The 20,442-nt window shown below is 36.5% G+C and overlaps 2 protein-coding genes across 3 annotated transcripts; one reads left to right on the top strand and one right to left on the bottom strand.

Moving 5' to 3' along the window:
• Positions 1-696: 696 nt before the first annotated feature.
• On the bottom strand, positions 697-6,252 carry RB195_000121 (uncharacterized protein; the record flags this gene model as incomplete). 2 transcript variants are annotated; one of them, XM_064196285.1, is made up of 7 exons in its annotated part: positions 697-851; positions 949-1,027; positions 1,100-1,248; positions 1,371-1,474; positions 1,546-1,589; positions 5,916-6,138; positions 6,239-6,252. In XM_064196285.1, 7 exons carry the CDS (start codon positions 6,250-6,252, stop codon positions 697-699), a joined length of 768 nt encoding a protein of 255 aa, XP_064052165.1. The 2 variants fall into 2 exon arrangements, with proteins under 2 accessions (XP_064052165.1, XP_064052166.1); XM_064196284.1 differs by lacking the exons at positions 1,546-1,589; positions 5,916-6,138; positions 6,239-6,252 and having other exon boundaries at positions 1,371-1,461.
• A 7,342-nt stretch (positions 6,253-13,594) lies between these two features.
• RB195_000120 (uncharacterized protein) lies at positions 13,595-15,541 on the top strand (the record flags this gene model as incomplete). The annotated part of the gene is made up of 6 exons (XM_013443786.2): positions 13,595-13,672; positions 13,814-13,879; positions 13,936-14,019; positions 14,113-14,174; positions 14,433-14,532; positions 15,485-15,541. The coding sequence occupies 6 exons, from the start codon at positions 13,595-13,597 to the stop codon at positions 15,539-15,541; spliced, it is 447 nt and encodes a 148-aa protein (XP_013299240.2).
• Between the last annotated feature and the right edge of the window lie 4,901 nt (positions 15,542-20,442).

Raw genomic sequence — 20,442 nt, 5'->3', positions numbered from 1 at the left:
CTCATTTCTTCTCTTTTCTCAAATTCGTGAGTCTTTTTACCCGCTGTGTCCCTTCTATTACGGGTGGCCTATTGGAGTTCATCCCTGTGAGTTCCTTTGTAATTTTTTTTTCAAGAAGTTTGGAAATTTCGTTTTGTTTTGTATTTGTTTCGAATCGAACCTATGCAATTCATGCAATTAAAGTGCCTCAAACGGTATTTTCTAACTTCGACTATGCCCTTCACAGGTTTTGCGTGCTCGCGAAGCAAATTTTATAGTATCATAGCGCATCATAGCATTATTAGTTGTTCATCTTAATTTCATCGCATCATTTCAGTAGATTCATTTCATGTGATCCTTAACTTTGCAGTATTTAGTTCGGATAGCATTTTTCACCTATTTTATATCTGCACGTCCCTCAAAAATTCTTATATTACCGATACATGAAATCCCTGCTAGTACACTTTTTCTCACTTATTTGTATCGCCGCTTTCTAAATCCTTCTTTCTTTTTTCGTCGAGACAAAACTTCTATTATTCTTAGTAATAAGCATTTTTCTTGAAATTCTATAGCCCTGTCTTGCATTTGTGTACCACATACAGGCAATTTTCACTGTGATTTACCTGATGTTATTCTTTATTCAATATTTTAAAATAATAAACATAAAACAATATATTGATTAATGTAGAATAATAGTGCGATAATTGTGTTTCAACATTAGATAGGTACTGGACCTCCACCAAATCCGCCAGAACCGAAACCGCCGCCTGACCCACTGCCGAATCTGCCGCCGTAGTTTCCTCGTCGATTACCGCCACCCATGAAAGCATTTGTTTCTTCACCTGAGAAACGTCCTTCCAAGTTGATTGTTCCTGTAACGATTCGTAAGGTGAATATACTATTTTAGTTTTTTTTTATATTTATGTTTTTTTTTATTTTTTTACTAGTTATGATTTGTCCGATAGGTACCTAGATCGAAGGTTTTGATCGCAACTATGCCTTGATTAAAATACGACGGCGGTAATTCGACGCTCATTTGACGTTGACCCTGGAAATTAAATTTTCACTCATGGTTTCACTTCAATATCACTTAAAGAAAAACAACGAACAATTCACTTACCCCGCAGTTATGGTTAATAGTAAGAGTCAGGTAGCCATTGGAATTGCCACCGTTCCAACCTCCACCACCGTTACGAATCTCTGCTTTCACATAGAAACTTCCAGAAGCATCGATCTGTTTCTCTTCATACACAAAAGGTGTGCCAGCACCTAGAAATTCACTTTATAAATCTTCGCAATTTTTCACAATTTTTCCTCATAAGTTCCACATATTACATTTAAATTTTTGTTTCACATTTTAACCTGAATAAAAGAAAATAAAGATAATGTACCTCGCTTCTCCCATAGCGATACTCGTGCCCCATCAGCTCCTTGAATTCCACAAACCAAACGACCTCGTACGTAGTAACTACGTTCATTCATATTTGTGAATGAGCTAGAAGACATATGTTAGTTAAAATAAATGTAATTAAAATCAGAGTAATTAAACAGCTTAGCAAACCTTACCCTTGATTCCCACCAAATCCGCCACCATAGTTTCCATTCCCATTCTGGAATCTTCCGCTTAGAAGTAAATGAAAAAAAAATTAATAAACATCCTAGAATTACGACAAACTGTTATTATCTTATTGTTTACAAGAAATAAAAAAATTTCTCACATCCAAGTCCTGGAAACTGCGCCAGAGTAAAAGGCAAAACGCACAGAAAGTAGAAGAATGATTTCATTCGGAACGCTGATCTTTAAAGGATACTAGCACCGTTATCCGTTTCGGTGCAACGTTCTTGTTTATATAGGCGGATGATCGATGTGTTACCATTGATACGCGTTGAATTTAGGTCGTGAGAAAGTGATATTATTCGCCCACGGTGACACCGTCGGCAGATTACGCATTTCGTGTCGATATGCCTTCCCGAAGGTAAGGTCATAGAGATAATTCTGACCTCTCACACCTCATAAATTATCAAAATTCTGTGTCCACAGGCGCTTAGGTGATTCCGAGAAAAGGAAGCCCTCAGGACATACTCCTAGCGCCTGAAAGGTCACCTTATTACCTTAAATTGGACGTATAACCTATGTAAAACTTCGAGAAGCAACCTATATAGAGAGGGGCTAAGAAGTGACTCAAGAACAGTAGAGGATTAATCCTAAAGAACGCACCGTACGCAACGCATGGATTTGCTTTTTCGTTTACCGCTTATTATGTGCCTCATACTGGTACAATTTCCAGGAAACGGACGTAATTCTTTCTCCTAAATGTTAAAAAAATAAAACGTTCATAACGGATGATATGGAGAAAAAATTTTGATGTTTAGTTGCCCAACCAGGAAATCTATTATGGAGGATATCCTACCTTAGGGTAATGCTTAAAACAACTTGAAGGAGGCTCTTGTTTTTTAGGCTTTTACCACTTTATTTCAGCGTTTTTGGTAGTGGACGTATAGTTATTATGTGAGAGGTCGTTTTGTATGCGGAATTCAAGGAGTCGAAGGAGCTCGGATATCGCTTTGGGAAAGAAGAGGTCCGAACCACGGTTCCATTGTGTTTTACCAAAAAACTCCTTCTTTACCTAACTTTCCAACTCTTATCTCTAGGGATTGGAACTCTATTCATCTACGAGGAAAAGTTCACTGATATTGCAGGAAGTTTTTTTTTGTGAAGGCAGAAATACTAAATAATAATAATACGAAATAATAAATGGTTCACAATGAAATGGTGGTGGTAGTAGCAGATTCCTCATTCTCACTGTTTATCACAACTGTGAGGTTAGAGATGCTCGAGTGTCTGTCTGCTGAGCAGAAAATAATAAATATATAGCTTTTATCCAAGAAGATTCGATCTTTAGGGTCAACGTCAAATAATTTTCTACTTACCACCATCCTACTTCAACCAAGGCATTGTGGCGATCAAAATCTTCGACCTCGATTAGTTTCGTTTCACAGAACCTCAGTAAACATTGTCCCTCTTTATTTAAATCATATTTACATTACAGGAGCAATTAATCTGGAAGCACGTTTCTCAGGTGAAGGGGGCATTGGAAGTCTTTCACCGTTATTGTAAATTACTTGAAGGAAATATTTTATACTTATATACTGCATAGTATTATTAGTATAATTGTATAGTTTATGGTTGTGTACATAGTAATATTTTTAGCGCTTATATTAAGTGAAAAATAACGGAATAAATGCTGAGATATCTGAAAAACGACTATGTGCAGGAAATTTGCAAGAATTTACGGGGGAAATGCGTGCCGGAAAAATCTAGAAGAAGAATTTTGGGCATTGCTCAATTGTCATATTAAGGTGCATCGACGATCGGTGCTGAATTCAACGTTCAAACGAATGGGCGACACGTCTGTCGGTGTGGTCCCTCATTTCGGCTGCACACACAGTGACTGCCGAACTGCTCGAACTGTTCGAGCTGACATTCTGGATCGAGGAGCTCACAGCTCTTACCTCTCCGCACCCGAAAGTCAGCGGAACGACGGCGTTGACAAGCTCCCTTTTAACTTTTTCTTAAAGTAGTGCTCCTGTTATTTTCTGTTGTTTTTCCTGCGTGGTCAGTCACACAAAATTTCTTCTATTAATCCACTAAGATAAGTGTGAAACAACCTCGTGTGATCCGGTCTCTCCAACGATGCAGCTTGCTACGGGTAACAAAACGATGACAATCCGTAACATGTTCACGATTGTTTGGACGCGACAGCTTCTGCTACTTATTTGGGCTTTATTAATTGGAGACAATTGACGAGGACAAAGTAGCTAAGTAGCTCAATCGCACAATACGTTGCATCGCTGAAGAGATGCGTTTACGCGGACCTACTATTATTCTTCTTCTGGATAACTAGAGAGAATTGGCCACTCATTCAAACTACATCCATCTATTCGTTGAGGGATCTCGAAGTCATCAAACTGTTGCTGAAATTTCTGACAGAAAAAAAAGAGAAATTCCTGCCTTTAAGCCTGGATCTTCATTTGATAGTTGACGCTGGATCTCACTCGTCGAATGGATTTCTTTAGAAATCACCTTCAGACAGGAACGAAAGTCTGCGGGAAGAGATCTCTCTCGGGGTGGCTCTCTTTTCTCCCGTAATTTTCTCTCCTTAAGCAAAATATTTCATTGGTGAGCGACGATGTGATGACAGAACTTGTGAACGAAACCGGTTCTTAGCGACTGTAAAATGGTTTTTATATCTTAATAACTGTTGTTATTTAACATCTTGAATCTACCATCAATTAGAACATCTTCATGAATATTTTTCGTTCTCGTTCTCCTAAATTATTTCACACGTCTTGAATTTTCACAAATCGATTTCTCGACTTTTCCGTCTAGTGAGCCTCTGTTAGGCTATGACAATTCGTTAACAACGACAAACTTACAGACGTGGTGAGATAATAAATTGATGTGTCCAAATCTAAAGTCTGATTTTCGTCTCCGAGAAATCCAGACGAGTTATCTTATAGTTGGGTCGATCCTTCCTTGCTGGCACCACGCATTGCTGCACTTTGTGACGGTCCCACTTCGGTCCCAACTGCTGGCGGTACCACCACTACGGCGTTTTGAGCGCGTACGCAAATGCACCCCAACTACACTCGTGATTCGTGTCGTTTTGAGTCGAGTATATTTATTAGGCTCCGTTGTAGCCACATGATCGATGGTTCGAAACCGCTCTAGTGTAAACAAAACCTTTCATCCCTCCGTGGTCGATAAATTGGTACCAGACTTGTCCGAGAGGATAAAAACGCTGACATTATGATCGGCTGGCCCCCCTCAAGTCATTGCATGGGGGCCAACATGCGTTCTAAAACCTCAGCGATGACGAATTTCAGCAAAACGCGTTGGCGCATCCCAAGTGGATGGATACGTCAGTGACTTTATCCTTTATCCCTAATATTTATTAGGGTAATTGTGAAATACATGGGAAATTACATGAAACTGATATGTTAACAAGCATTCTGAACAAATGCATGATGCAAATGATGAGAAAAAAAAAACGGAAAAATAAAATTCTAATTACGTGTAATTGAAAGATACGGTAAGTATGTAATTATACCGTTATGTAATAAAACGTTGCTATAGTGCATGAATATACATCTGGTATTGTTAATTTACTGGTTTCGTTATAATTGAACCTGTTCTACTTCATAATTTACATTATGGTGATTTTGCTGCACCTCATAGAGAGTTATTTCGTGGTTACTGACGATGAAAACGAAGTTTGTCTCTCTTCCGTCCTTTAAAATCCTATTATTCAGATCCACGGGATCTGACTCAATCGACTATCGAATTATTCTTTTTCGATTGCGAATGATGCTAGGATACGGAGAAAAAGTGCAGAAAACTGTCTTGTTTGTTTACTATCGGTAGCGCTTTGATCTTCTGGGAACGTATTTATAAAATAAATTATTATTACTATATTATATCTTATTCGAACGATATGTCTATCTTTAGAAACGACGGTAAAATCCGCACAGCTGCTATGCATCAGAGAAAAACTTCTTAATTTTTCCATTCCGTCGTTCTAATCAGAAATTCCATGCTGAGCTATTCCAGATATGCAAATATACATCTATGGTAGAGAAATAATAATAATAATAATAATAATAATAATAATAATAATAATAATAATAATAATAATAATAATAATAATCATAATAATAATAATAATAATAATAATAATAATAAAAGTGATGATAATAATAATAAAAGTGATGATAATAATGATAATAATAATAATAATAATAATAATAATAATAATAATAATAATAATAATAATAATAATAATAATAATAATAATAGTGATAATAATGTTAATAATAATAACAATAACAATAATAATGTTGATTATAGAAAAAAACTAAAAATAAAAGAAAATAACTAGTAAAAATAATAGTAGCAACAATAATAATGATGTTAATAATAGTAATAATAGCAATAATAATAATAATGTTAATGATAAGAGCAATAATAATAATAATAATAATAATAATAATAATAATAATAATAATAATAATAATAATAATAATAATAATAGTAATAATAATAATAATAATAATAATAATAATAATAATAATAATAATAATAATAATGATAGTAATATCCTACGAATCTAGTACGTATTTATGAATCCTCTATTTGCAGTGCTCGTTCTCTGTGGATCTTGCGAAAATATCGATCCACACCAAGTGCGCATTCGTTCACCAGTAACCATTCATTCTCTGAACGTTAGGCGTAGGCGAGGAATCTTTAGCCAGTCGTTTCCAGGATTTTTTCCTAAATCCTGATCCTTTCCATGAGAACATCTCGTTATGAATGATTTTCTTCGAGTTTAATTTTACCTACGAAATTTTTTATGTTGAAATAAGTTCTCGAATAACCGCAAACGAATTAGAACGGATCATTGATCGATTGGCGCAGGCGACTACGCTCCAGAACGCTCGGTTTGATAAAGAAGTGTCGATACCGAGAAACTGGTCATCAGTTTGCTTATTATCGGCGATTCTCCGATCTTTCTGGTCCACACGGCTCGTACCCGCAAAAATCCTGAGAGTGTTCCAGACTTTTTCATTCCTCATTTCGTAGACTGTCATTTATTATTCTCAAAATGAGAAATTCTTGCTGACTCAATCCTTTAGTGCCAGAACTTTTATTGTGATGTGATGTCAGTGGAACAACTGTCACACTTCTTTTTCATTCTCTATTACAATTCCTGTTGAATTCTCATCCAAATCAAAATATTCCTCGTTTTCTTTTTGTCATAGGATTCACTTATACAACATCCTTTCTTGAAATGTTTATTTTATTTTATTTCGTTTCTTTTTCTTTTGAAATTTGGTCATTTTTTAATGGAACGATCAAGTGATTTCTGATGTTTTGGCCCAGTCACCCATCTAAAGATATCGTCCGATTTCTGGTGGTTATTGACAGGTTGCTATTGCTCGATACCGAAATATACGCCTTATTTTTTGATCGTTGCCTTTATTCCAGGATTTCCTGACGACTATTATTATTAATAATATTAATGTTACATGATTTTTATTGAATTAGAAAAAATGGAGCAGTGATAAGTACATACAAAACGAAAATTGAACGAAAATAGCTGTTACAATGGCTAGAAACTTACCAAACAGAAAGATAGGGTCAGAAATTTCCCTTTCAGTCTTTGAAAATCTTCTTTTTTCTCACGTTTTACTCATGTTTTGTATCTTCTGAACTGAATTTTCATTGTTTGTGTTGAAGATGTCTCATTGTTTATCTTCACAACAAACATATAACACAGAAAGAGCATCGGAACCAGAAATTTATTGATGCACATCAAGAGGTCCGAGCTAATCCGAGCTAGTTGGATGCAGCCGCTTGCTTAACGAATCTGCTAACATCTTTCTTAAATGCTGAAAGCTTAGAGCTGGGAGTGGGAATTTTTCTGCTCATAATTGAGTAATCCGAGCCAGCCTTGTTAATGAAAAAGTGTTGTCACTCACTGAAGACTTAGGGATAGTAAAGTTAATCTTAAAGGCATCACCCCACGAATCTGGGGTGGTACGGGTTTCAAGTGGCTTATGCCTACACTGGGTCGTAGACTACGGGGAAGATGCTGATTCCGTCCATTTCTTTCTAATTGCCGTAAAAACGGCACGGAAGATGCGGCGGCGCATGCACAAGGCTGGCGCGCTCCGATCGAACTCCTTGTGGGAAATAGTGCGCCAGAACGCCCGAAGGAAGTCCAAAGCCTTCCAGGCCGTTTTTTATGGCAATTAGGAAGAAATGAGCGAGATAGCACCTATTTCCCATATAGTCTTTGACCATCGGAAATCCATATCACATCAGATTCATGCGGTGATGCCTTTAACTTGCTTTCTCTTATTTCGTCGGATGCACCCAATTAACTCGGGAACTCGCGAACCTCCCATGTGCCTCCCCGCCCCCCAAAAAAATATTTCTTTACGATTGACCAACCTCGATTTTCCAAATTAGTTCTCTAGACGCAAATCTTGTTATTAGATTTATTGATCCTGTGGTAGATCTTTAGATGAGGAATAGCTGCCTTTTTCCCAGAATTCTTATGAATTCCAATGGATTTTTTTTTCTCCGAAAGCGTATTTGCGTCTCTTTTATATTCATATTCATTTTCATATTGGTACGATAGATGAAGCTCATCTTTCTCCACTTTCTTCGGTTTAATATTAGCTATGTACTAGAAATAATGCTCCTGTATAACTATGTTCATTACCGGAAAATCGTTCGGAAGATCGAACGGGCAGAAATTCTTCAATTTCACATCAGAACCATTGCAAATCTGTTTAAAAAACTTTTTATTTTACTGAAGTGCATGTTTTGATCGAACTTCATAGTTCACTAATTAATTCACAGCCGTATAGGTTCAATAACCATGTTACGGACCAACACTTTGGATTCAAATTAATCTTTCATTTTATTTTCAAATTAAAGTCACTTCATAATTTGTTCTATTTCTGTTGTTTTTTTTGTTGTGTTCTTGTTTTTTTGTTAACTGTGTTCCTTCGAAAACGTTCTCTTTACATCAGCGTTTGTGGAAAATCGTACTGCAAGGCGGGGAAAAATGATCTCTAGAAATCAATGACACAATGGGAAAACGATAGCATTCACATTGAATATTGGTAGTATTGTTTGTTTATATTAATGTATATTTATTGTGTATTACACATATTTATATATTTATGTTCATATTATTGATAGTATTGTTTATTCGCCTCACGAAGGACCATTGAGTAGTCCATATGGATTCCGTTTCTGGTCACCTCATAGGATTTTGGTTCTTGCGGTGACGGCGGCTGATTGCCATCCGATAAACACAAACGGGTCGGCCCTGAATGCATTTGGCTGCGCGTTGTTTCAAGTTCTTTGAATATTCCTCAATCTCTTCAAGTTCTACAAATCTTTCAATAAAATACGTAGACGTTAGGATTTATCCATAATGAACTTCACCATATATTCTTTCCATGTCTACGAATACTGGAATTTTGGTTCATGACCAGTAAATACTTCACTATGTATCGTATTTGTTTACATGTGTTTACATGGCCCCTGTTTGCATGTGGAAACATCTGGAAAAGATCCTGGAGCCCTTCATTGAAGCCATAGATAAATATCCAAGTTCAAGCAGTAGTTATCTATCGTCTACTGATTCTGAAGTAAAGTAGGATCCGACTACGTATTGATAAGATGTCAAGGGAATTATTGTTGGCCTTTAGCCTATTATTTCTCATCCACATAAATAACAAACATTCTTGTCCGTTTCTATTTTTTTTCTATATATTTTCTCTTTATTTTCTATATATTCCTAGCATTTTTGATTCTGGATATATGTAGTATTGGGATTCTGGATATATTTAATAGTATTGGGTAGCTGCTTGTCAGGTAAGCATTGTAGGTGGTCCAGGGTAATCGGGCTAAGCGCTAGGCCTTCTGGCAAACACACGGCCCGGATATTCGGATAAGACAGCAAACTTTCGAAAAAAAAAATTAAAAAAAGAAAAGTGCCCAAAATAGAGGAGAAAAATTACTTAGTACTAAACAACAAATCCTCAAAGTGGCTGAAAATGGAAGGTCACTTAGCAATATCTATATATTCCCTTAATAAATTTTCTTCCCTTAATACATTTTCTTTTAAATACATTTTTTTACATTATCTATGAAGCTGACGAAACTAAATAAATCACAGTCATGCCTTTTCCTTTGTATTTATGTTTGAGCATTGTCCATGGAACCCTTTTATCGTTTTGAGGAGCAAATTCATCGTGAGGCAGGCAGCTCTCATGTGCACAAGTCAAAGGAGATGTGATTTAAATAAATTAACCTAAATTTAATTTAATTTAATTTAATTTAATTAATTGGTGCTATTTAATTTAATGACGGCATTAGGTGAACAGTTGATGAGATTTGATTGAAAAGATTATCTTATTTACGTCCTATTCTGTCTTATTTGTTTACTCGTTTCTTCTTTTTCTCTTTTTTTACCTTCTTTAAAATGTTTTAAATGTGATTTTGGATCCAAAAGAGAACGGAACAGCTTTTTTGCTCTCATATATTTTACAAACTTTGTTGTGCACTGTTTATTTAGTTATGATTTCTTCTACTGCTCTATTTTGGCCATCTTTTCTTCCATCCTTAATACAGGATTTTTTTTTCCCGAAAGCATAGTGAAGGTCTGATTAGGCCCTACCTCAACTATACCGACCGGGCGATCACCGCACAGCCCCAGAAATTGTAATCAATGCGTGTCAAAAGTTCTGCTGACAGATTTCCACCACCTGTATAGCAGGAGAAGGTAAAAATTAATTATACTAATAATTTCATGTGCGTGAAGTGCCAATATCCGCAATCAGATACCTTGCGGAGAAATTTTCTTCGCATTCTAAACCTTAAATCGTAGATTTGTGGATCAAATGATCATCAAAATCGATGATCAAACGACAAGATCAAATGTCCTCGTGTCGTGGAACTTCGGCATACTTTTTGTTTATGTTTACTATCAGGGTGTTTGCGAGGTTTCTAAACGGGACTTTTACTACCTTGTCTAAGTTGACTAGTCTGACGTTTCGGGTTTTTCGCCATGTTCCGAGACCTAGATAGGGATTGATCGGATTTGAACAATTATTCCAAGCCTGGATTCTTTATTAATTCTCTCTTTATTAATTATTCCGGACATAGCAACTATTTTCTTATTAAAAAATGAACTAGTTTCAATTTATATGACTTGTTTATGAGCTAACTTGAGCGGCTATCGAAACACTGACTCAGGATAGTGTGACCCTCGACGGAATAAACGCAGGATCGTTCCAATCAACCCCTATTTAGGCCTCTGAAGACGGCGAAACAGTCGTAGCCTCAGTCTAAAGGCTCCATCTGAGAACATCGTAGATACACTGATAGAAAACGCCGACGTGATCGATAATTGCTAGAAGATGTCGTCCACAGACCTTGGATACTGGTGATCACTATAGTCGATTATCTCGCACTGTCAAGTTCCGTCCAATTCAATACGTTATAAAAAGATAAACTGTATCCTTGCCTCAAGCAATGTCTTCCACATCTTCTTCACTTTGCTTCGCTTCTCAACATCGGCCGCTACAGCAGCGATGAACATGTTACTCCGCCACCTCGTTCAAATGTTCTTTCTCAAATTTAAAGCCATCACCCCACGAATCTGGGATGGTACGGGTTTCAGGTGGGTTATGCCTAGACGGGGTTGTAGATTATGGGGAAGAGGGTGATTCCGTCCACTTCTTCCTAATCCCCGTAAGAAACGGTCCGGAAGATGTGGCGCGTGCACTAGGCTGTTGGCCGCAATCATCCGCAATCAGTACCTCGTCGGAGAAGTGCATTTAGTGCCCCGGAAAGCCCCAAAGCTGCATTTTTTGGTCCTTTTTCCCCGGAAAAAAGGAAAAGAGGAATTCATCCTCATAATCTACGACCCCGTATAAGCATAACCCACCTGAAACCCCCACCACTCCAGATTCCTGGAGCGATGCCTTTAATTGTGCGTTCTATCCTGATTTTCTGCCTATTAGATTACGATGCGAGCGTATGGAGGGCTAGCAAGTCACGTCGGGAAGGGGAAATTAATGCTCCATACTTTAATGTGACTTTTCTCGTATACTTGTACTGTTGGAGTTTTTAGACTTAATATTGAACATCAGTTTTCTACAAACTCGAAGGAATTGAAATTTGTAGAAATTTTAACTTCAGCGGGATTTTCTTTCTTCTTTTGATGGACCTTTTGCGCGTAGGAATATGTAATTAAATAAATAATTTAATTAATGAGTGAGGACACCCCAGATCAAAAACCGGCCTTTTCCCTTCCAAGTTCTTATATCAAATACGTAAATCCAATCTTCTGAGGCCATCATACCACGAAATTGACGGTGCAGGGGTCTCTCTAAGGATAAAGATACGGTTAGGAACGAGGATTACGAGTATGTGTGTGACTACACTCAATTTCTTCTATTCAATTTCTTCTTATTGTCCTGAAAACCGGCTCTCGGAAGGGTCTCACTGGTCGTTTTTTTCATGGAACGGAGACGTTAGAACGACATTTTTGTGTATTCACTGGTCCCCTCAACAACCTATCCGTTGGTTTCACTGCTGACGAAACCTCATTTACTATCTTAAACTCGTATCTTGGCGGATTCCGGGCCTCTTCCGTACTAGCGTGCCTCGCAGTGAACAAAAAAAAAAGGGTCAATAAGGCCGTTTGCCGGAACTCTAACTTTTCCCGGAGAGATCTCAACAATTTCCTTTTTTTATTTCCATTTTCATTTTCATTTTTTTTTTAAATTTCCAACAAAAATTTAACAACACTGCCTTTTACGAAATTTGTATGATCAGCACTTCATCTTCCAGCTATATTGGGCTATCTCCGATATCCTCTGAGGTTTGCTCGAAAACCCCACAAACAAACATTTTTGAGACGCAGCTTTGAAACTGAAACTAATGATTTCAAAAAATCCCGAGGATCAGCTAGAAAATCGCCTTTCGAAAATCTCAAATACACTTTCATCCTCTGTGATATTCTTACAAAACTTTGTATTTTCTACTTTCTTCTTTCCTATTTTTTACTTTCTGTTTTCTACTTTCTTCAAAAATCCTTCACATTGGGCACACAGTGGAAGTTGGGAAAATTTATGGCCATCTACATACTTCGAAGGCTATATAATTGGAAACACAAGTAACATACCACATGGGATTTCACTGTGCCAAGCAAAAACTGGAGAAATCGGAGAGAATGCGACCAGTCCCAATTTATTTTATCCGCCAATCCAGTTAATTACACTTTTCCCCGGACATGTTTCTTAACTGTGATATGTCTGTTGCTGCTCCGGCCCCTATTCCCCACGGCTATAATCGGTGATTTTTCGTAAATTGACCATTTTTTCTTCATCTAAACTTGTTTTATTTCTCTTTTTTCTACAGAAAAAAGAGAACAGTACAAATTTGATTTCGAAAGTAACCTCTACTTTAACAACTTTTTTTTTTGCGATGGGTAGGAAATTACGTGAGAAATTTTCACTTCTGAACGTTAATCGACTTAATCGTTAGTAGAATTAAAGATTAGGAGAGACCATTAAATGAACAGTAGGTGAGATGGAACGTTGAGGATGCTTTCCTTCTTCTTCTCTTTTCTTTTTTCTCTCTTTTCTTTTTTTTCCGGAAATGTACACTTTCTTCCATGAATAGTTCTAGAAGAAGTTTGAAAGAAAGGAAATCATAATTTTACAATATGTAAGAGAGCAAAGATGTTTTTCTGCGGAAGAATGTAGGGAGAAGGTTCTTGTATGTTGGTAGGAATTTACAAAATGTATAAAATTCTTTGGAATAGTTGATTTTTTTTTAGTAAACTTCTTAGTGTATCATTAGTGTGCATGTGATTATCCTTTTCATGTTCAGGCGATTACCAATTTTTTATTATTATTCCATTATAGAACTCCTGAGAATGATTCCGGAGATATGTTCGATCGTAGATCGTTTTCGACAGAACCAAGTGTGAATCAAAATAAAGTAGAGATTTTGATTTTTCAGATGGAGCTGTTCGTTGGAAAACCACTTCTCGGACCTGATGGTTCCGAATGCGACGTTAAGAGTGCTCTAGAAGGGAAGGTTAGGGATTTTATTTCCTTGGAACGTAACAATCACAGAAAAAATACTACAACAACAACAACTAAAAATCCAGATATAATTCCTAGAACAGATCGGATTCCGTCTTTGAGAGTGTCGAGATTCTGCTAAGACCGATTTCAGGTGATCGCACTGTACTTCTCGGCTATGTGGTGCCCGTCGTGTCGCCAATTCACGCCGAAGCTAGTGGTAATCACTTTTTTTCCAGAGAAATAACTACGATTATTACAATGATTTTATTTCAGCGGTTCTACAACGAACTGAAGGAGGCTGGAAAAAATCTTGAAATTATCTTAGTTTCGCGTGATCGAGAGGATGAAGACTTGAAGGTCCTAACTACTGAACTTTCTGTTCTAAAGTATTCACTATGTAAATGACTCTGCATTGAGCCCCCACTCTTAATTTTTTAAAAAAATGTTTAGGAATATCTCACAGAACATTGTGGCGGTTGGATAGCCATTCCTTTTGGAGATCCACGAATTCAGTGAGTGCAGAACTTCTACCAGCCAGATTTGCTCGATTTCTTGATTTGCCACTAAATTTCGTCGCCCAAAGGCTTTTTGTTCCCATTAAAATTTATTCTTGATGTAAGCTGACCTTCCTCCTTCTACGGTCGGCAATCCAAGCCGAATTTTTAAGTCGCTTCTATTGGCAGCTCACAAATTCGGCCTACAGCTCCCTTAGTTGTTTTAGAAATTTGATTTTAGCTCCCTAGATTTTGAAAGGACATGTTTTTTTTTAGGGAGTTTCTTGCAAAATATGAAGTTCCAACTATTCCTGCTTTGAAGGTATTAAAGGCGGATGGATCTATACTAGTTGCGGACGCCCGCAATCAAGTACAGGTAAATATGCATTCATTTCTTGCTCCCTTAGGTACTAAAAAATATAAAGAAAGCGTATTTCCTTGGATTTTTGCAAGGAAATACAAAACTCAAATTTTTCTTCTATTAAAAATGGGATCATCAGAGAGGACTGGTTTTATGAGCGTTAACGATGGCAGTACGGGGTTTTCAGTTCCGATTTGATATCTGTTTGCTCGCCTTGGTTAGATTTAGGACATTTGGTGTAATTTCAGCATCCAGTAGAGATACAGGGAATCCGTTCAAACCTTAAAGTAGTAGAAGAACCCGAGAAGAGCTGACACTCATCCTACAACGAACTTTCCAATGAAATTCGTATTCATTTTTCCAAATTTAAGAAGTCCTATTTTCCCATTTTCAGTTACAGTTTTTAGACACTAGTTGCATTTCTTCCATATTTCTCGCAAGAAACGCTACAGTGTTACAATTTGACAGAAGTTCTTAAAGAAAAGAGAATTGAGTTCTATCTATAAAGTGCTTGGAAGATAGTTGATGGTAGGAAATATCAAGAGACGTACTAGGGATCACATTTGCGGAAAAGTATTTTAAATATCCTTCCAGATTTTGTTTTAGTGAAGTGTCAATAATGTTTTTCTACGAGAAAAATTCAGGAATAATATTTCAGTTAATTAAACGTTTCTCGGTGCAGTATATTGGAGAAATACCGTAATTTTCCACTTCTTCAAGCTAATCGGGACTTCAAAACCTGTCTCTGCTTGGCTTCGCTACTATAGAAGATGCTCATCTTAGTCTTATTGGATTTTAGTAAACTTCTTTACTAGTTCCGCTGTACTTAATACTGTAGCTCCAATTTTGCGATATGTTCACCGTTTTGCGCTCATTACTTATGCCATTTCTTATTCCGATTGTGTGTCTGTGTGGGAATTGTTGGATATCGCCAACGGCAGATAACTCAGTAGGATTTTTTTTTCAGGAGAAAGGACGTGATGATCCCGTGAAACTTTTCGAGGAATGGAAAGCGCAGTTGTGAAAATAATCTATGTGTAACTGTGTGTATGTGTTTTTTTTGTTACAATTTGTTTGCAAAGTTTTTTTTTGAAATAATAGTTGCCTTGTCGGTAAATTATTGTCGCTTTTTGTAGTTTCATAATTCATGGATATAAATTACGATATTATTGTTCTTTCTATCCTTTTGTATTCTCAATTTTCGTTCTGTTAAAAAAAGAAACCATCGGAGGAGATAAATACCGATTGACGCGTCATTTGACTCCATCTAAAGTATTATATATTTTCTCCTACGTTTATCTTAAAATTAGTTCTAATTTAATTTTAATTTGATTTATTTTAATTTTCTAATAAAAATTTTCAGCCAATACTTTGAAGGACTCAATACTATTCATTATATATTCGGGGAGTATATTATTTATTATAATATTATAATACAACAATTAATAATATGCTGTATTAATACGATGTAATATATATTATATTACACTATATAACACTGTATAATATTATATTATCGCGAAGGGATTTGCCCGTTTAGATTGTGAATTGAATCGCCCATTCCATTTTAGTCTCTGAAGAAGGCGATTTTGCCAAAAAGTTAGTCAATAAATTTATTTAATAAGCTCGTGTACAGCTAATTAAAAATCAATGCGACATCCTATTATGCCGAGGTTCATTGGAACTCAAACTTTCCGATTACTATCAATTAGATCTACATTTAATTTTTTTCCATTTCTTAACATCAAATCACTCTTACTGAAATGAAAATATAGACAAAAAAAACGAAAAGTAAGTAGAAAAAATAAAAGTGATAAAGTAAAAAAAAAGAATGAGGAAATAATTGAAATATTACAATGAGAGGGTGCCCCCGTCCCCCTCCCCTCCATCGTTTTTCATCTTTTTTTTTAATGGAAAATAATTTCCACAGCCGTCCACAACATTTATGCGTTGGTCTCGATGAACTGGTGTTAATTTAACACAGCTTACTAGGTACTACATGAAAATTCTAGTTCCTCCAGCTTCTCTAGATATTTGTTTAAAAAAATAAAAACTTCTTGAATTGCTTCCCAGTTTCCACATCATGTTCCTGACTTGAAGAGCGGTTGTGCTTCTTTCGACAAGTTTCCAGTGGTTTCAAGCGTACTTTAGTCTAGGAAATGAAGCTTAAACTTTAAATGGATGCTGTATTTCCGCACGACGTAGTAAATGCGTATAAGTGAATATAAAAATAAATTGAAAAAAAAAACTAATTAAAGGAATAATTAAAATAAATCAATTAAAATTAAATAAGTGATAAAGATAAAGTAAAAAAATGGGTCTGAAGATTAAAATTTAATAAAAATAAAGATAAATGTGTGATAATGATAAAGTAAAAAATTTTAGTAAATGTGTTACGTTTTGAAAGTGTGGTAGAAAAAAAAAGCCAATTGGGGAGTAACGACCTACTGTTGTAAGAGAATAATTTTAAACTTTATCGTGAAGCGTACGGTCCTACGTTGTGGCGGAATGACGAATGTCGGCGTTTGGTAACTCAGACTATTTAAACATACAGTGTTGACGAATATTACAGAGCGAAGAGTAGAGAACTATCGAGTGTGGCCCCGAACCCAAAACACAAAGAGCGGCTCTGAACGTCCTGGGATGAAAACGTCAACAAATCTGGTTGGAAAAGTGTTACTGTTTACGTCTACAATAGTACAAGAGAAAAGAGAAGAAGGGAAGGAATGAAAAAAAAAACATTAATAGAACATAGTTTTTAATTGATTTTCATGAGCTGTAGCCAAGATTGTTATTGATCGTCTTTATATGTTAATGTTATACGTTTTATAATATGTTTTATAATATTATTTATCTTATTATTTATCTTTATATGTTTTATAATGTTATTGATCAATCAATTGATATTATTGAATAATCTTGGCTACAGCTCAAAAAAATCAATTAAAAACTGCGTTTCAACATTCCGAGATTCAAAGACAGCCGAACTTGGGCAATTAATAGAACATTTTTCTTTTTTTTTTCTCATTCCAACATTTTTCACATCACTTGACCACATCACTCTCTGGAAATGATTGTGAGGATTTCAGCAGGCATTAGGAACCCCATAAGGAAATCTTAAAAAAATTCACCAATCACCTGCGGAATCAGACTGTTGGAATGGAAAAAGCCGATAAGAACTTCTATCGCATCTATCAGGGAAAATTTTTGAGTTACGATCGAATTTGTCAAAGCAGAATCCTCAAAACCTGGATTAGGCTATGAGGAGATAATTTTTTGCACCTTACAGCCACTCGAACTGTTCCCGACCGGCGAATGAGACGGCAAAAATATTATTTGTTCATACAGCTGTCCGCTAACGAGTAAACTTTCATACACCATCTCCCGAAATTCTTAGTGCAATTGCACCAGAAGGGGTGCTGAATAATTAAATTATTTAGAAACGTCTACCGTACTGTTGAAAAGGATATGTACTTCAAATTGACGAAGTCCCAATCTATAAAAATCCCGTCCACTATCACAACTAAAACAGTGATGAAATTCACTAGCGTAATCGCGCTTCTTGGTGTCGTCGTGGCGTCAAGTTACGGTAGGTGCTCTTAATTTTACTTCTTCACCCGGTGGAATTTTGGCAAGGATATCTGGATTATTAGTGAAATATGCTCGCTTACGCATACCGAAGTTCCAGGTGTTTTGAAATGCTGTGATTCTACTTTCTACTAGCGCAGAAATGAAAATTATTCCCTTTATACCTACGCGTTTCCCGTAATTTTCTTTAAGGGCAGCACATTAAGAAATTGACGATGTTGAGATCCTTCTACGATGGATGGCTTAGAAGTGTGGATCACGAGTATGGCTGCTACCACACTGAATTTCGCCCCAGCCCCTGAGGAAGAGGAAATTTTCCTACGAGGCACCTAACAACAAATCACATATGCGGAAGCAGGAATACGCGCCACGTCTGCTAGCGTGTGGGCAATCAATGCGCTGCTGACCCTGTCGCTCCTCCTGGCAGACATGGTGTGCTTGCCTCCACCAGCACTCGTGACACGTTGCTCGGTGCCTTGTTGGAAAATTCGATCAACAAGGCCGTGTCCCACGCCATTTTTCGGAACAACTAGGGGAGTCTTGAGCGTGATATGTTGGACCTTTCCAGTTTATCTGGGAATTAAGAAAATAATTGATAGGTAGCTCTCTCAGCAATCGCATAATGAAGAATTATTCACTCAGGACATAATGATCTCTCAAGTTTAGCACAAGATTCGAAAACCGAGGATTCGATACTATGCACGCCTTGCATTTACGGAGCAAAAATTATTCGACTTTTTCCACAACCATTCGAATCAGTCTGTTCTCCTTGAAGTTTTTTCAAATGATTGGAAAACTTACTTTAAAAAAAATTTCAGATGGCTACTCTATTTTGTAAGTTATTCGGTCTTGGTGATACATGTAGCGGAACAGTAAAGCTGTTCACTGGAGCACTCAAATTTACCGGTGAGCAAAATGCGTGTCGCCTGGTGAAACTGTGCAGCGGGAAGGTGAACCCGTTCGAGGTGAGGTAGGATGCTATTGAGGGTATGATTTGGCCAACAGTTGTTTTTTTATGCAGTAGAATTTTTTTAAACTCACAAAAACGTGAGCAGAAGCACGAATGACTGTGAATTGAATATAAACGGAAAGTGGAACTGGAAAATAGAGGAATTTTGAAAATATTTCTATATTTAATTTTATTTTACTTTTTTTATATTCCCATTATTTTATGGATTGACCTCTCGGAATCCTTACCTTCTGAACTCGTCCAAGTTCATATTCTTTGTTTTGAGCTTGATGATGAATGCTATGTGAATGGTGCTTTTGTGATGCGGTTGTGTATTTATTTATTTGCATATTAGCTGTATATTTGAAAAAAAAATTGAAGAGAAAATGAAATAAGAAAGGAATTGTTGTGCAGCAGATACAATGTTGCCGTCAGCTATTTTTGTCATAGGATCGCCGCCATGCAACTTGGTTGCACCAGCCCTAGAGACAGCGGAAACTGTGAACGGAAAAGAAGGGGTTTTAAAGATTTTCCTTTAAGTTGTGATATATATTCTTAGCGGAGTTGAATAGCGAAATCCCTGAAAATAAATATTCTCAAAGTGATTCGATGCAATTTTGAAACGAAAATGTTCGGATGGTCCATCACACTTTTTCTTTCGAGTTCCAACATCTGCAAGATTAGCGCTAAGGTCATGTAAAAAAATTTATCATGTTGTAGACACTGCCAGACATTTTTCAATCGAAGGTAGACGTTTTTTAACTGGAAAGAACGGATTTTTTTCGACGATTCGTTTTTCCGTGCTGCCAGGTAGCCTTGCGGACATTCATGACGCTAATCTTGGCAGGAACAAATCTTCAGCACAGGGGGATCTGAGGAGATTATTCAGTCCCTGTTTATGAGATGTATGCTCTTTTAATGAGATCATTTCGATCCAACACCTTCCACAAAAATTCTTCCACTCCTTCCACTAGCGATTCATCGTCAACGTTCATTTAACTCCTAATGAATGAGAATACATGCAGATATCAGCTTTTCTACCATTCTTTGCTAACAGTGTGGAAAAATCTCAAAAATATCATCACCCTAATAACGCTCTGTCTTTTAGGGTTTTACCGGATTGTCATCAATCAAAGAAATACTTTCTGGAACGAAGAATTCAACAAAAGGTGAACAGAATGATTGAATTGTTTTCCTCATATCTTTGACTCAGGCAGGTTCTCAAAGGAGTGCCCTTTCAAAGAAATTCCTTTAAGTCAAGTATACAAAAAATTAAATTCTTAAATTAAATTGTTACATTAAATTAAACTGTTCCAAAAAAACAACACTTCCACTATATCTCCACTTGATTGGTTGCGGTGTTTTTACTGACAAAGCTAACCCATAGA

Source organism: Necator americanus, chromosome IV (genome assembly GCF_031761385.1).
Source record: "Necator americanus strain Aroian chromosome IV, whole genome shotgun sequence".
Lineage (NCBI taxonomy): Eukaryota > Metazoa > Nematoda > Chromadorea > Rhabditida > Ancylostomatidae > Necator > Necator americanus.
This window is presented reverse-complemented; position numbering and strand designations above follow the sequence as displayed.